General features: G+C 39.6%; 1 protein-coding gene across 8 annotated transcripts in view; it reads right to left on the bottom strand.

Moving 5' to 3' along the window:
- Positions 1–16,928, bottom strand: part of SLC44A3 (solute carrier family 44 member 3) — a 92,681-nt gene that overhangs the window by 6,501 nt on the left and 69,252 nt on the right. For 7 of the 8 annotated variants that reach the window (XR_012836553.1, XR_012836554.1, XR_012836552.1 and 4 more), the window contains exons 11-12: positions 10,601–10,757; positions 7,938–8,021 (exon numbers count right to left, since the gene is read on the bottom strand). Coding sequence is in view for 5 of the 8 variants with exons in the window: in XM_075759975.1 (XP_075616090.1) it covers positions 7,938–8,021; positions 10,601–10,757 (241 nt within the window). In the remaining 3 variants the exon portion in view is untranslated. The remainder of the gene's footprint in view (positions 1–7,937; positions 8,022–10,600; positions 10,758–16,928) is intronic. The other variant, XM_075759974.1, reaches the window with a different exon arrangement.

The raw sequence follows: 16,928 nt of genomic DNA, 5'->3' as shown, positions 1-16,928 counted from the left end.
CCAAACTTAAAATAAATAACCATTTGTTTGCACTCTTGAATTAGCTGCTTTGGTATCCAAGGAATGTGCAATGAAAAGAATTTCTGATACTTATTAACTGGAACAGTTATCTTTGAAAGACTGAAAATAATGCTGGAGACTGAATACTACCTGCATAGGGATTTGTCATGGTATGAACCAGTTGATAAAAAATGGCATTTATAACAATTACAACTTCAACAAATCATCTAAGTATCAACTAGTCACAACATCCAAGCAAGAAAGGCAGCCAGGTAATAATCCAACATTACAGAAGGACTAAGAGAGACACAGAAACAAATGAACTGCTTAAGGCTACAAAACTAGTCGTTGACATAGGTGAAGCAAGAATGTTACTAGTACAAGCTGAAGACTTAGCCAAGTGATCTCAACCTTTCAGCAAAAAATACATTTCTGAGGGGAAAAAAACCCAACCAAAACAAAACAACCCCCCCACCACCACCATTTGAAGCATTTGTTCAGCCTAGACTGTGGCTCCATACTCTTTCCTCACAATTCTCAAGCTTCCCATACACACCCCGTATCCTGATCCCATCCAGCCACATAGAAATCTACACGTTCTCACTAACAAAATACATATCTAACATTTAAGCATATATATGTTTCCATGAAACTCAGAGTTGCACAGAAATGAGCTCAAATGATTTCTCATCCTTACCACCAAAGAACACCTAACACATGGAAGCTATTACCAATATTTGCAAATCACCTTGGACTTTGGACTAAGAAGCTTAGATATCCCATTAATTTTCCAGTTGTAAGGTATGTGCAACAACTCAATCCCTTTCATAGAAAAGACAGTTGTGAAGACTAAGATGGTAGACCATGGTCAGTTAAGACCCTGCTATCATTTAGAAACAGGTTATTTAAATGTGTTTTTCTACAGAACGTATTCTATTCCCATGCACAAAAGCCTTAGCGGACTTGGAAATGTTTGCGAGAAAGGCAGCAGGAATGATCCAAAAGGCATAGAGTGTATTCTGTCTGAGGAACAACTGAGTACACCAGGCTCTTCTGTCTGGAAAAAGAGATGACTGAAGGACAATGCGGTAAGAGGCCTACAAAATCATGAGAAATGTGGAGAGGGTAGGTAGGGTTTGATGGCTCGCTATTTCTTCCAGAAGACAAACTAGGGAGGGGGAGGACTGTATGAAGTAGTAGGATCCAAAGAAAACAGATGGTATTTCTCCTCCTCCCCCTCTACTCCGCTCTTGTGAGTACTCCAACCTGGAGTACTGTGTCCAGCTCTGGGGTCCCCAGTACAAGGAAGACATGGAGCTGTTGGAGCAAGTCCAGAGGAGGGCCACAGGGATGATCAGAGGGCTGGAGCACCTCTCCTGTGAAGACAGGCTGAGAGAGTTGGGGTTGTTTAGCCTGGAGAAGAGAAGGCTCCAAGGAGACCTTAGAGGAGCCTTCCAGTACCTAAAGGGGCCTGCAAGAAAGCTGGAGAGGGACTGTTTACAAGGGCATGGAGTGACTGGACAAGGGGAATGGCCTGAAGCTGAAGGAAGATAGATTTAGATTAGATCTAAGGAAGAAAATTTTTTATTGTGAGGGAACAGGTTGCCCAGAGAGGTTGTGGATGCCCCCTCCCTGGAAGTGTTCAAGGCCAAGTTGGATGGGGCTTTGGGCAACCTGGTCCAGTGGAGGGTGTCCCCGCCCATGGCAGGGGCATTGGAACTGGGTGATCTTTAAGGTCCCTTCCAACCCAAACCATTCTATGATTCTTCTCACTGTAAGTCTGTAAGCTGTGAACTGCTGGACAAAGGATACTCTAGCTGCTAAAAGTTCACATGAGCTCAAGAGACTGGGAAGTTCAGGGAAAAGCAATCCACTGAGAGGTATTAAACACACAGAAAACATACTCAGCTCAAGAAGTCCCTAGTCTGAAAATAGATTCAGAAACAGTACAGGGACTGGGAAATACACACTTGTTCTACCTTAGCGTTCACTCACAGCCACTGCTGAAGATGGTATACTTGAGCTAGATGGAGACTCAGTCTGGCCCAATGTAGCTATTATGTTTTTTATCTTTGCTTAATGAATTAATGTTTTACAATGGTAGTCTCTGCTATGGTGACAAGCAAGTAATAATGGCATCGATAGCATACCATTGATCAGAAAGCGTGGGGGAGAGTGGGTCAGGAACAATCTTTACCCTTGCGCCAGCAAGTTGGTACGATATCACCAGGTTTGTGAACACAAGCCTCCTCTGGCTTGGAGCCTGGGAACTAGACACTAGCTTCTCAGTGTCAGGATGAATAAATAAGGAAAGTGAATGTTTACATATTTCCAAATACCACAGTATGCAAAAAAAACTATTTAAAGAATACATCCTTCTGTGCCTCACAACACAGAATGTCAAGGGTCTTGGAAAAATTGACCTGCTAGTTTCATGAGAAAGGCGCTGTGGCTCAGGTCCAGGCCATAGAGTTCCCCAATTGTTGAGAATAATTGCTACTTTGTGTAACAGCTGAATTCAGTCCTCCATTCTAGGACTTGCTTTAATAAAATGAGCTTGTGGAAGAGATGATTGCCATAGCAACAGAATCTTCTTTAAAAAGAAGCAGGAGACATGCTGGTCTCACATCCCACTTCAGATTTTTCTGCTCTGCTGGTATTTTCAGCCTGATCTGATCTTGTTGCTGCCAGGTCTCTTCGGGGCTGCCCTGGTTAGCTACACATAGTGCAACGCTGTGCAGCTCAGGCTGGACTTTTAAGTGTCTTAGCTTGCAAGTGTCACAGCCGCAAGTGGCATCCCCTCAGAAAACAAAATCCAGTGGTAGCAAAAGGCAATGACATTTCTGTGGCTGCTGTACAGCAGTTAGCGACCCAGTCAGAAAGCTCTATTGTCTCTTGGATAGCGGTGGGAAATTAGAGCAACGTGGGCCTGTGAGGCCCCACTGAAGAGATGAGGACATGCAAGACTGGAAGGAGCTTTCAGCCACTCCAGTCCGTGGCTATTTCAGATTACATTATACGATTTCTTCTATTAAGTGGAAAGCTCCCTCTTTAAACTACTTAGGGCTTTTCCCTCTCCCAGCCCTTACATTTGGAGCTATTCCAGACCGTCGTCTCTCTGGTCCTTAGGAACCATCTTCCAACTTCCAGATAACATTTATTCATGAACAGTTTACATCTACGCATTCTTCTGCTGATCTTGTCTTGGCTCTTATCACTCCCCACTGTTTCTCTTCCTGATACACTCATAGATGGCTAATGGCCTTGCTCTTACCTTTAATTTCTCAAAGTAGACACCAGGATATTCCAGTCCCCTCTTGTGAGATAAGTCTGATCACCTAACCAGCAACTTGTACAATGGCATTTGTCCCCCTTCTTTCTGGTGCAAGTATTTAATCTCATACCTTCCAGAACTGAATCTGTCCTTTCTGCAGCCTTGTTAACTAAAGGCTATTGTCCTGTGGTTGACAAACACATGGAGAATATTCTCCTCCCCCACTTCCAACCAATAAGCACACAGCTAATACAGAAACAGTTATTTTTGATCCCTAGGCTAAGTACCATCTGTAAGAAACCCTTCAGTAGCCTCCTGAATTTTCCCAAGCTGCCCAAGAAGCACAACTTTCCTTATTTCCGTTCCACCTTATATTTGCAGTCTGGACTTACGGTAGAAAATCTTGTCCTGCAACTTTCCTTGCTTCCTCTGTTGTGTGTCGTCTGCTCCCTCTATGGCTGTCGTCCAGTAGGTAGGACCAACACAACTTTCTCCTGGGAATTGGGTGTCCTTTCCTGCAGCATCTCACTGCTGGGCTCCATATCAACCACAGGGGTTGGACCACAAGGATCCTGCTTTAAGTACCCATTGCATTGTGATTTCATCATTACTGGAGTTGCTTCCAGTGGCTTCTGCAGTTAATATGACAATGTTCTCATTTCATAGTTCTGAAATAAAACCAACTGAACATTTCCAGAGAGCTGCTCATAAATTGTTCTACTTAAAAGCACTGAATTACTGGTCACTTGCTTCATTGCCTTTTATTTTCTTCCTTTTTTTTCGGGGGGTGGGGGGGTGGGGCGGATAGGGAAGAGGAGAAAGGTATCAAAGCAAGAATTAGTCAGTATTGTTCACCTCTATCCCCTACATGGTTCACCCAACAGAGCAAGTAAAGACCTAAGGAATTTCATTTCCTGTTAGTGCGTACATAAAGCCTCCAGAAGGAAAACGTATTTAAAATACAATTTCACAGAAGATGAACGTTTTAGTCAACTGTATTTTGAAGATGACTGAAAATTTAACCTAACATCTAGAAGCAATTTTGCCAGTAAGATTAGAATTCAGTATTTTTTTAGGGAGGAAAAAGAAGTACTTGATGGGGTGAGGCACAATGTGCTTGGCAGTGCAGAGGAGAACTGTACTTACATTAGCATGCACAAATTTTATCTAGGTCACTTCACAAGGCATTTAACTGCAAGCTCCTGATAGGCTTCCATCCAAAGCTTAAGCGACAACCAACTGCCATGGATATACAACCATTAGACAGACTTGCTTCTATTTTTTTACAGTAGACAGTTGCTGGCTTTCAGTATCAGTGAAGGGTCTCAGTACTAGCAAATGCAGACTGACACACTGCTGATTTCAGTAAGGCTACCACGGGGTCCAGAAGGCTACACTGCATGTAACTGTGCTGATGAAAATAGAGAAACCACATACTGCTCAGCAACTTCTTCAGAAATCCATGTGCTGCGCTTTGGAGCGGTTGCTTGCCAACTGGCTGCAAATGAACCCAAAGCAGACACAGAAAAGCAAAACTATCCTGAAACAGATATATTGTTTAAAAAAAAAAAAAAAGTCACTGCAACAAGGCTGTAAAGGAAAGAAAAAGCAAGTGCTTTGATCTATCAGAAGTTAAGACTGCCACTACAATTTAAGAAAGCAGTAGACAGACAGACCTTGTAGCTCCCAAACCACATTAAAAAAACTAGTCTATTCTTTTTATGGAAGAGAAATTTCGGTCTCCCAGATTTTACTTGAGATGATTGGATATGTTTATCTGGAACATACTGAAGCCATCAGAGCCAGCAGATGAAAAATCTGTGGTAATTCTGACAAGTGTTGGCAAACAGAACTGTCAAGTGAGGATAATGACTTTATATTCACAAAGCACTTTTCATCCAGATAGAACCCAGAGTGCTTTACAATTGTTACTAATGGATTATACACACACATGAATCACTTTGCCCATGACTGAAATGGAACAGCTTAAGGAGTGAACTGTTTAACAGCACATAGCAACACTACACCACAGTTTAGCACAGGATCCAGTTGCAAATCCAAGAGAAATTTAGGAAGGCAGAACGTAATTATCCACATTGCAATCTGCACAGGATGCTGGGTTTACGTTACCCCTCCTCCAACAACTGCCACTGAAAATACGGCAACTGTCAACATCTAGGACAGAACTGTGTCATGATGGGAAGATGACAGGGTACCTTTTTGGCCGCATTTCGGTTACATTCGAGGAGAGCTGAACAAAACTTAGCTGATCCTGCAGAGAATGAGTCACTTCAGGGATGCATGCAGCTATCAAAGTCAGCATTAAATCCCACCTGAAAGGTGGCACCTCAGCCCAAAAAGTACTTTTTGGTAACGTAACAGAGCACTTGCTTGATACTGCACAGAAAGAAAGAAGCTGACACGCCATCACCAGTGTTAGTTCCTCCAGCACCTGTTTCTCATCTGCAAGTTCCCCAGAGGGAAAACAAGGGGCTCTGTTTAATCCTGATTAAACTTGTGAATGAAGGAGCAGAAAGAACTTAAATCTTCTAAGCAATAAAACATCAGGTTAAAGAAAATAGTGCACAAGTGATGAGGAAGGGGTTTTTGGGGGTTTTTTTAGAGCTTCAGGTAATCATATGCTTATTACTATAGTGAAAGTAAGACTAGAATACAAGCAAAAAATATAGTAAGGAATGTTAACACACACAATGAATTTTGGACCAACTTTTGTAACAGCTGTTCCACATTTCAGTAATTTCAACACACAAAAATTAAAATCTGAACTAAAAAATACTTTCAAAATGTTAGAAACATAGGTACAAGCAATTTTTTAACCCCTCCTGAGTCCTACTCTGAAGTCCATGTTCAACACCTATATGAAATGTCAAGGCTGCACCCAGCAGCTTTCACTAATCTTAGTAAGAGCTCTTAAGAGTTCAGTACTTCTGTTAAGCCATATGTTAAGCTGCTTTAAACTGCAAGGCTTGTCTTTTGGTTTTGTTTTGTTTTTTACATTTGGCCACAGATTTTACAAAATTGAAGGTGAAGATTTTCAGTCTTAGTCAAAATTTACTTTTTTACGAAATAGGCTTGAATGCATTCTTTATAGGAAAAAAAAATCAAACCTAATTAGATATACTAATTACTCTGTGGAATGTAATATCTGACACCAATGTTATCCCTTCATCCAGATAAAATTTCTATTAAAATCTTAAAGCATGTTCTTGCTTTTCTTCTCTAACCCTTGCCCAAATTGCCCTGGATTTGGAGCATGTGGAACACCATGATCTTTGCCAAAAGTAGGATCAAATAAACAATTATCTAACACCAAACACAGTATTATGATCATTAGGTTAAAAACCACAACTCATATAAAACCAGGAATTTGCCTACAATAGATTAGGAAACAGGAAATCTTTTAAGGGAACAAGATCTACAGTACAGCCTCCTGAAACAAAAGGAAGAACATCACAGTAATGAATTCTTTGTAACAAACACATAGGATATAACAGCTGAAGAAAGTAAACACTAACATGCTGGATGTATCTTTGAATGACAGGAAGCCAAGGGGAAAGGGTGACTACCAATGGAAAGCCTGGAATCAAAACCAACTCGGAGATTCCTCACGAAGTCAGTGACCATAAGATCTACCTAAAAAATGTAAGTCTGGAAAATTCATTGTCTAGAACCAGAGATTTCACTGCACAAGTATTTAATCTAGGCTGAACTAAATGAAAAACTTTCTCTTTACAGCGGTCCAAGATTAAGCTTAATTTATGCACCTACTTTAGAGGAGAAGTCAGACCCTTTATCAGAATTGTCTTGTTTACTTCACTACTACCCTCAGCAACAAGAACAAAGAACACAACAGTCAGAGAGTTTGGAATCAGCACGAACATCTGATTCCCTTTCACATTAAGAATACCAGGGTCACCAGAGATAACAAAAGGGTACTGACAAAGAAAAAAATTAACTATTTACAATGATGTATATAGAGATGGAAAACATTTGGAAAAAAGCATCAGGAAGGAAAAAGTAAGAGTAAAGTATCTGAAAAACTGCTGTATGTCAGAAATCATCCATTTCCAATAAAAACACTTTTGAAACAAAACTGCTAACAAAACAAAGATGTCTTTCGAAGAAAGAGAATATTAGATCATCTGGCTTTTTCATCATGGATCATATTCCCAGATAGACTGATAATGCAAATCAGCCAGAAGTTCAAGCTTCTTTATTTAGGACTTTCAGGTGGAAAATACTGTATCTAGTTTAATGAGACATCTCCAGGTGGGTTTCTTACTTCTTCATTGCTTCCTTCCACCTCGACCCTCTCTGTAGTTCAGTAGACTGTCTGGCACAAATCAATGAGATGTTAAGTCTTCTTACCTACAGAAATAGCAAGCAGCCCTCTGAAAGGGCTATCTCAACCTGTATTAACAGGTTTTCTAAAACCTTGCACCTTGCATGTTTGTCAATTCCGTTTCTTTGCAACAAGCTCCATCTGCACTTGAAGACTTTTTTGTTTAGTTGAGGTGGCCAGCAGGAAACTTTGGCCTGAATGCGCTGGATGTTGCTTTAGTTGTGCTAAATGGAGCATACACACATGGTTTCTAGACTAGGTATGCAGATGGTTGAGTGACAGAGAGATAATAGAGTGTACCTGGTTAAAGTATCTTAAGCAAATTTCCTGGCACCAAACCCAGCAGAAACAGCACTTGAACAGGCACTTTGCACATGCACTCTCCTGCAATAAAATTAGATGTTTAGTTACTGGACACAGAACTAGACTCAAACAAAATTGCATTTTAGAAAAACTTGCTTTACAGGTGACTGACTCTTCTAATAAAGCAATCACTTAGCAGATATTTCCTTTAGGATTACAGGAACTGTTTTTAATTCAGACCCTTCAGTATTAATGACTGATGAGCACAGTGTATTTTTTTTCTTCCTGTGGATGGAAGATTCGTCTCTGGGAAAAAAAAAGTAAGTGCTGCAAGCAGCTTTGTGAGCTAACAGCTGCTTGGATGAGAAAACAGGCAGGCAAGTCAGTAACCCTTATGGCACTTTGCAGCGATCAGGGAGTACACTGACAGATTTTTAACTTTTTTATTTATCAAAAACCCTTTACAACTCTGAAATGATTGGTACTCTAATGATCAAAAATAAAAGAATGGGCAGAAGCACTTATATGCACATCTGTGTGTACTGACTCAGAGCATACATTCATTTTTCAGGACAGGAGGAGAAAGCGTGTATTAGAACAGATCATTCATTGACCGTTGATCTATATTGATTTCATACTAAAAACAGAGCAGAAAAGCTCAGTGTTTGTCCTACCACCCCCATCACATCATGAGCTCAGAACCGTTCATCATATAAAGATTTTACCAAGCAAGACAAGTAAAAGACATCTTGGTAGCCATGGTATTCTTCCAAATGTAACTGTCTGTTTTTCTCAGCAAAAGAAAATTCAGTTCAGTGATACTTGAGTCTTTTTAACCTTCTTTTTCCAGAGGTCAGAATGTTTGTGTTTTGTTTTGGAAAGCAGACACCATTTAGTCACTGTATGAAAACCTCATGTCCCCACAACTACCATTGTTCATGCAGAAACCACAAACCTCCCACCTTTTTTCCAAATAAATTCTTGAAAATATTCCAGGAATAATTCCTTTAAAATGGTGACTGTACATGCAAACTCCTGACGGCAGAGAAATACTTTAATCTTGCCATGTATTCCTGGAGAGATGATTTTACTAAAACTGTATTAATCTCAGTAAGTACTGTTTAGTAAAAACATAGAGCAAGGGACTTCAACTGCGATCTCTTCTCTGATTCTGCTTGAAGACTGCTGTGTAGAAAACGTCTGTGAATTTACCTGCAAGCTCGCAGACCCCTAACTTTTCCTCCTGTCCACAGAAAACAGCAAAGGTGGCAAAGTCTGGGTGAGCTCTACAAGAATGCAGCATCACTTCTCCATCCTTTACTACCACTACTATGACCCTCTGTGGAAAGGGCCTCAAAGGAAAGGGGCCACAGCCTGTCCTTTCTTCCATTGGAAGGAGCAAGGTTACTTTATGGAGCATCCTTCTGTGGACTGGGGACATGAGCTGTCGTGAGCACTTTATAGCCTCTTTGGCAGGAGTTACAGCTACAGGTCATGTCATATCCTCAGCTGAATCCTTAGCAACTGGACCAAAAGGAGCTTGTGGCACGCTGTTATAGACACAAATAATCTTTCTTTGCTAGTTAAATCTTCTACAGCTATTCAGATTACAAAACAACAAGTCCACTGATTCTGCTTCCTCTAGAGGCAGAAAATACTCTACCTTCTGTCTAGTATAACTCATCCCACCTACCATCTCTAAACAAAGTTCTTAGTTGACCCAACTCACCAAATTTTATAACCAAGGCTTTGATAAGAAAGTGATATAAACCCAGACACTTACACGTCTTTCAAATATCTTATTACAAGGGGCTTTTATTTAAGCATTCACAAACTGTACCCCCCCTCCCCATGCCTCATAGGTATCAGGGATGGTCAATGTAAATACCCTGTCATAACTATATATAACATGCTTCAAGGCCAAGGTTAACTCTAGAGGAAAAAACCTACATTTAGAAACTTTGCCTAAATCTTCCTCTAAAATCAGAGCTGTGCAGTCATGACAGCCCTCCCTGCTTGCCAAAGTGCCAGAACTAACTGCAATGGTATGTTTCCAGCAGAAGATAAGAGATGCGGAGATGCATAAAAGATAGAATGAAGGCAAGCAACAATCAAAACAGCCCAGCTGTATTTTTTATATATCCTAAAAGATGTGGTTTGGATCCTACTCAAATCTCTGGAATAGTTCTTCTTTAATACATTCTTTCTAAAAACTCATATTAAAAGGCAGATGAAATATTTTCTAGAAGATATTTTATATGCAACAATAATGTTCTTACATTTGCTTTTTTAAAATTTATAATGCAAAATTTTAAATAGAGCATTCTGCCGATTTTTTCCTTTATCCTTCATAAAAACCTTTATATAGAAACACTAAATAAAGGTGGGGTTTAATGTTGATGTTTTCTGCTTTTAAAAATACCTGAGTAGACAGGAAAAAAGGAAGCACTGATATCCGAGTTGAGAGGAAAAAAGGAAGCACTGATATCCAAGTTGAGAGGGGGAAAAAAAAAAAGACTTCTTAATGAAGAAAACAGGATAAAATATAAAATCCACATCATATCATCCATTTTTAAGCAAGAAATATATTATCCACTTTTTTTTTTTCATGAATCTCACCTTTTAACTATTTTTATAGTGTTACAGAAGCACATACCTACCTTTTGCTTTAGGACATTATAAAGGTACAAGAGAACCATCCTTGGTATTCTCAGTATTGTGATTAGAAAAGAGCCTTTTACAGCAGTTCCTAGATGATAGCAAAAAAGAACTGATATGGAAGACAGGACTGGGTGAGGTGGAGGGCTACTTTTATTTCTAGAAAGAAAAACAAACAATTTAAAAATGTTTTATAAACTTATTTAGGCAGATATACATTGTATCTTCAGTGTTTGGAAATTTAAAAGATTAAGCTGCTATCTCCTTTCCCACTTGAACAACTCCAGTTTTCCTACTGACTTCATCTGAATGTTCACCTTAATTCAAAGGAAAGCAGCCAAGTTTATAACTTTTATTGGATTAGTTTAATTCTTAAGCAATGACTGTTTTGATGTATTCAGTAACGGAAAAATATCTAGAAAAAACCTACAATGGAAAATACCAGAAATGAACAACATCTGAGAATATTTCCTTGAACACCTTTCTCCAGTTTCTGTCACTTCTCTTATTCTCCACAATCTTTTATTTGACTGTTGTTTCTGCAACATTTTAGTCTGAAGGAATGAATCCTCTGTTTTTGCTTTAGTAGTAAAATTAAAACTAGAAAAAAATATCACAAGCTGTCACATGTAAAATTGAGATCTACTATCTACTTTTATTGTTGCAATTTGGTTGAATTTTGTTTTAAATTTTGTTCAGATAATGAATACTTTTTTTTTCTTCACTGAACAGGTTTTGTTTTAAAAAGAAATACACAAATAAGGAGTATCATAATATATGTTTAGAATTATAATTTGGCCTAAAAACCCTGTAATTCTACTGCACACTAACCTGTATTGTTTTGGAGAAATAATGTGTTTCCCAAAATTGAAAAGCAAAGACAAAAAATTGGCCTAAATACAAGTTTTATTTTCTTGGTTCTTTTATAAAGGTTAGCTTAATGTCAATCACTTACAGAGTAGTATGACACAGCTCTCAAGAATTCATATAAAAACCAGGAAATACACTTAAAGCCACTCCCCCAACCCTCTTCAAATGCTGTAAAAAACCCCAAACACTTAGATTAACACTATAAACACCTTAAAAACATGTTTCAGAGAATTAAAAAAAATCCACTGATCAATAGTCATAAAGAGTCCTTCTATAAAGCAACTCTTAGCCAATTGGCCCAATACTGAAAAATCTACTCAGGCAACAGAACCAGCAGCAGTTTGACTAAGTAGCTGAGTAAAGATCAGACCTTATAACACAAATAACCTATTTTCATAAGTGATTCCTTCCTTTTATCTTGAAAAATTAATAGTTTGCACAAGAAACTAAAAAATAAAAAGGCAGTGGTAAGAGAGTGACTGGTTGGGGCTACAAGGTCTACAAATATATTTTTATTAAATCCTCACTTTAGCAAGGATTTCAATCACACACACTATATGAAGATAGATATCACAGTTCTGCAAGAATCCTGAAGGTATCATTGCAGTTCCTTCAAAACACTAAATACTTCACAGCTTAGAAGTTTTATTTAAATATGTGAATATACCACATTGTTTTAAATAGGAAATTCCAGCAAAGCAGTTGCTGCATTTATTATTTTTGGTCTTACAACTAGGAAACCAGCTTGGGGGATAGTGGAATTTTATACCGAATAAGGTAGCTTGGTTTTTTTAAGTCATCAGGTTTCTGTGCTAGAAACACATACACCGCAATATAGATGAGTTATTCTATCCGTATAATACCATTGTTTCCTTTTCCCTCGTACACTACCTTACACGTAACTGTCTCAGTCAGATCTCAGAATATAAAAGATTAAGTTTCTGCAAGTTAAATGTTAACCAAGGGTGACAAACACAGAAAGGACAAAGTTTACTCTTGTGTCAATAATTTACTTGCTACTTAAGAGAAAAATGAAGAAGGGTTTTGATATTTTTAACAGGACTGATTAATGAGCAGGAATGTCAAAATTTGAAGTTAAGTTTAGATAAATTTCTACACATTTGGATGCTTTTTCACAACTTCTTTTCCTAGCAAAGGAATTCTTACAAGAACAAGGTCTGACAAGGTTTCTTGCTATGCTTCCAAACAGATTTGAAAAACAAAGATTTTCCTTATAATTCTGGCTCAGGGTAGAAACCATAGGAAAATGGCTAGCTAAACACAAGAGGTGATGCTCGTGACTGTAAACAAGCTGAAGACTGGCTCTATCATCCACCATCATATGCCCAATTACCCTCAAGGAAGAAGTTTCACCTAGCTTTGTACATTATATGCCTGAAATCCTGAAATTACTTTAGCACAAGCATAGTCAGCCATATGCATAAAGTTTTGTAGACAGTTCATATTGCGCAGTGAGTTCTGTGCAGGTAGACTCCACTGCATGCACACAAGTTATCAGGGAAAAACAGGAATCTGCCTGACAGGACTGGTTACAAGACTGAGTAGGGCCACAGCTTGCTTTTCCCTTTGGTATCTTATGTTACCACGGGATTGTTTGATTTACATAGAACACTACCATTCCAAAATCCTGTGAACCTGTACTCAGTAGCATATCATCTTTTAATAATACTCTTTCTTCAATGTTGCCAATTCTCTTTCTTTTCTTGCAAGCTCTGTGACACTCGATACCTTTCTTAACACTAAGTTCCTTGACTCAAATGATCACACATGCAGCTGAGCTTTTATTTTAAAAACACTTTTTTGTGTTAAGAGAAAATGTAATCTTGACACACCTAAAAGATGTAGATGGTCCTGCACTTGGGTCACAACAATGCCATGTAACACTACAGGCTTGGGGAAGAGTGGCTGGAAAGCTGCCCAGTGGAAAAGGACCTGCGGCTGTTGGTCAACAGCTGGCTGAATATGTCAGCAGTGTGCCCGGGTGGCCAAGAAGGCCAACAGCATCCTGGCTTGTGCTAGAAATAGTGTGGCCAGCAAGACTGGGGAAGTGATCATTCCCCTGTACTCACCACTGCTGAGGCTGCACCTCAAATACTGTGTTCAGTTTTGGGCCCCTCACTACTGTTGGTCTCTTCTCCCAAGTAACAAGCAATAGGACAAGAGGATATGGCCTCAAGTTGCACCAGGGGAGGTTATTATTGGATATCAGGAAAAAATACTTCACTGCAAGGGCTGTCAAGCATTGGAATGGGCTGCCCAGGGAAGTGGTCGAGTCACCATCCGTGGAGGTATTTAAAAAGACACATAGCACATAGACGTGGTGCTTAAGGACATGGTTTAGTGGTTGGACTTGGCAGTGCTAGGTTAACAGTTGGACTTGATGATCTAATAGGTCTTTTCCAACCAAAACAATTTTATGATTCTATGACAGAGAAAAAAAAAAGCATTTTCTTCAAAAGCCTGTCCTTCTTTTCAGAGCTCTGCTTACAGTTTTCTTCTATCCTGCCTCACCTGTTTCAAAGACTGCCTAAAAAGAGATTTAATGTAAAATACTTCAGAAGTGTTAAGGAAAGAATCATATATTCCTCAAGTGAATATGAATCTCAGTTTTTAAACAAATACAATAAATTACAATATCTGTAATAAAAGAGACATTATCTGACTAACAGGGAACACACAGACTGTACTTCCCACTGCCCTTTTACCCACTCTCAAAATCACAAGGGACAGGTCTGACCACATACATGCTGATGGCTCTTTTACATGGGTTAGGTCAAGTATGTAAGCAGGGCAAAGGATGCTCACAAATATTGCAGATGTATTTGAAAAGGGAAGAGGAATCCTTTAAAAATTTGATCCTAGTTCATCTCTCAACAACTTTGGTGCAAATCCATAAACCTGGATTTCTGACTTACTGTGAGATGTATGTATTTCACCTCTCACTGAATCTATTGGAAGTTGTGGTGCTGAACACCTTAAAGCCAGGTGGAAAAACCCAATCCTGCAAATGCTTATATACTTCCTTAATTTCAACTCTGTGTAGTGACATACATGCACTGAATAAGTTCAAACATGGACAGGACAGTGATGCCTGTGACATGGGTTAAGTTACCATACCTTCCTTTACATACACCTTCCTTTAATCCCAGAGAGGGGAAAAGTCTCATCTCACTGAAAAGGTAAACATGCATATAACACCTAAGCACTCTAAGATGAAAATAAACCCTCATGTATAACAGCATAGTAACAAAGAAGGTTTTTTAAAAAGACAGCCCTTTTCACAAGTAATCATTAAGCAAAAAAGTTCTATTTTATTAAATTAATAAAATCTTTGATGTATTCATGTTTCATCTGAAATAAAAGGCAGCAAAACCCATTTTCAGTGGTGGTATTACAGGTCAAACATATGTCACCTGCAAAGCTAATTCAGCTAAAATGAGCCCGTCTTTCCCATTTGCAACCCCACAGTGGCTGTTGGCCATGCAGCACATTGCTGTGTGTGCTGTGGAAGGAGATTTCCGCAGGGAAAGGCCATGCCATTTCCTCGGAGCACTTACAAGAAAAGAAGAAAGCCTCTCTGTGAGGTATCATAAACAAACTCTTGTGACATGCCTTTGTGATGCTGCCCTAGGGAATACATTAAAAACACACAGCAGACAAACTCAGAATTGCTGGAACAGCTTGAGATAACCCTTGCCCTTGATGGTGTAACTGCTCTTGCAGCTAACCATCCTCTTCCCATTCCTGCACTGCTCTGTGTCTCTGCAGATCTGTGCTGACAGTCTAAAGGCCAGGAAGAGGGATCACCACCACAGAAAAATCGCATTTCCCCTTCCAAGCACAACTCTCTCAACACAGTACATGTCACCTGGCAAGCAAGGGGAGGGCTCGACAGTAGATGTACAAAATGATTTCAATACAATTGGGTGCAGAAACCTTCTGTACTCTGTGGCCAGTTCCTGCAGTAGTAAAAAATAGCTGGAAAGCGGAAGACCCTGACAGAGCAGTGAATGTCATCACAGCAGTTTCTACAGGTGCTTCCCTGCTCTGTGTGAAGATATGGATAGTGTCTTTGCCTTGGGGATTTAGATGGCGTATCGTACCAAAATGCACTGCAGCGCACAATCCAGTAAATCAGTGAAACTGCTTTTCTTCCCTGTGCTTTCTCAAGCAAGCCAATCTAAATGAACCCTTAGCGCCTCAGCATTCAGCTGCTAAAGCTTGAGGTACATAAATTTGCTTCAAAAAAATGAGTAGCCCATTACCCACCGAACCACAGCTATGCTAGTTACTTGTGGGTAGAGCTTCAATAGGAAAAAGGAGATGACATAAGAAATGCAAGCTCCTCCTGTTTTGGGTCCTATCACGGCATGTAAATTAGTAGTGTGGGACTGTGTCACTCTACAGATCTCAACCTTTTAAAAAGCAGCAATTTAGGTTTTACCTGCTGTTTTACTAGCACCAGTTCAGTGGCACGTCTGTTGGCTGCATAGAGAATCCTAGCAGAGACAGGCTCCTGATACACATGTTAAACGCTGCCTTGCCTTGGCTTTTTGGATAGGATGACAAAACATCACTTAAAACAATGGTGGGCACTGGCTTTACCAGGTCTTCTAGCTTTGCTGCTTTGGCTGGAGCAGGAAATCCTCACAGAGTTGCTCCTGCAAGCAGGACCTGTGCTGCTGTCTCTGCTGGGCAGAGGGGAACAGACCATTTGGAAACCTTTCGGCAGGAGGCCTTTCTATCAGCAACTGAGACATCCAGGGATACATGCTAGATACCATCAACAGAAATCTGCTACCTAGGTTTTGGAGAAGCCTCCCTTCCCAGCCACCTGAGCCCAACAGTCCTGGGCAGCTGCGGCCAGTGCTCCAGGGTCCCCAGTCCCTCTCCTGCCAGGCTCCCCGACTCACTCTCACATCACCTTCCTCAAGGGCTAATTTGCCAACAAATCCAGATTATCATTGTATTCCTCTAATACAAAATGAAGAAATGCCTTAAAATGTTGGAGATTTTCCACAGATCAGAAAATCTCACCACAGGGCATAGAAGAACAGAGCAATGAGGGTGAGAGAGCTCATAAAATACTTATGAGGAAAAATGTTTTCAGGATACGACTCTCTTTACTGTCAAAAAACTCAACAATGTATTGTGAGATTTTTATCTTCCCCTGCCATGACAAGATAGCACTGCTCCAGTGCATGAAACCGATTTAATTTCATTTTAAAATACTGCAAGTCTAAAAAACAGTATAACTCATGAAAAGCAGAGATTTTTCCTCATTTCCTCCACATTTACATTTCAAGGTAATATAAAATTCAAGAAAATTTGTTTTGCACATCTCTAAATTCTTAACAGTGGTGTTAAAGCATTTACAGTTAACTGAAAATATCTGCATAGAATGAAAAAAAGAGTAGCAGACTAGGCATTTATGCAGTC

The sequence above is a fragment of the Balearica regulorum genome, chromosome 8, assembly GCF_011004875.1.
Source record: "Balearica regulorum gibbericeps isolate bBalReg1 chromosome 8, bBalReg1.pri, whole genome shotgun sequence".
Taxonomy (NCBI): domain Eukaryota; kingdom Metazoa; phylum Chordata; class Aves; order Gruiformes; family Gruidae; genus Balearica; species Balearica regulorum.
Note: the sequence above shows the minus strand (reverse complement) of the source record. Positions and strands in the feature narration are given on the sequence as shown.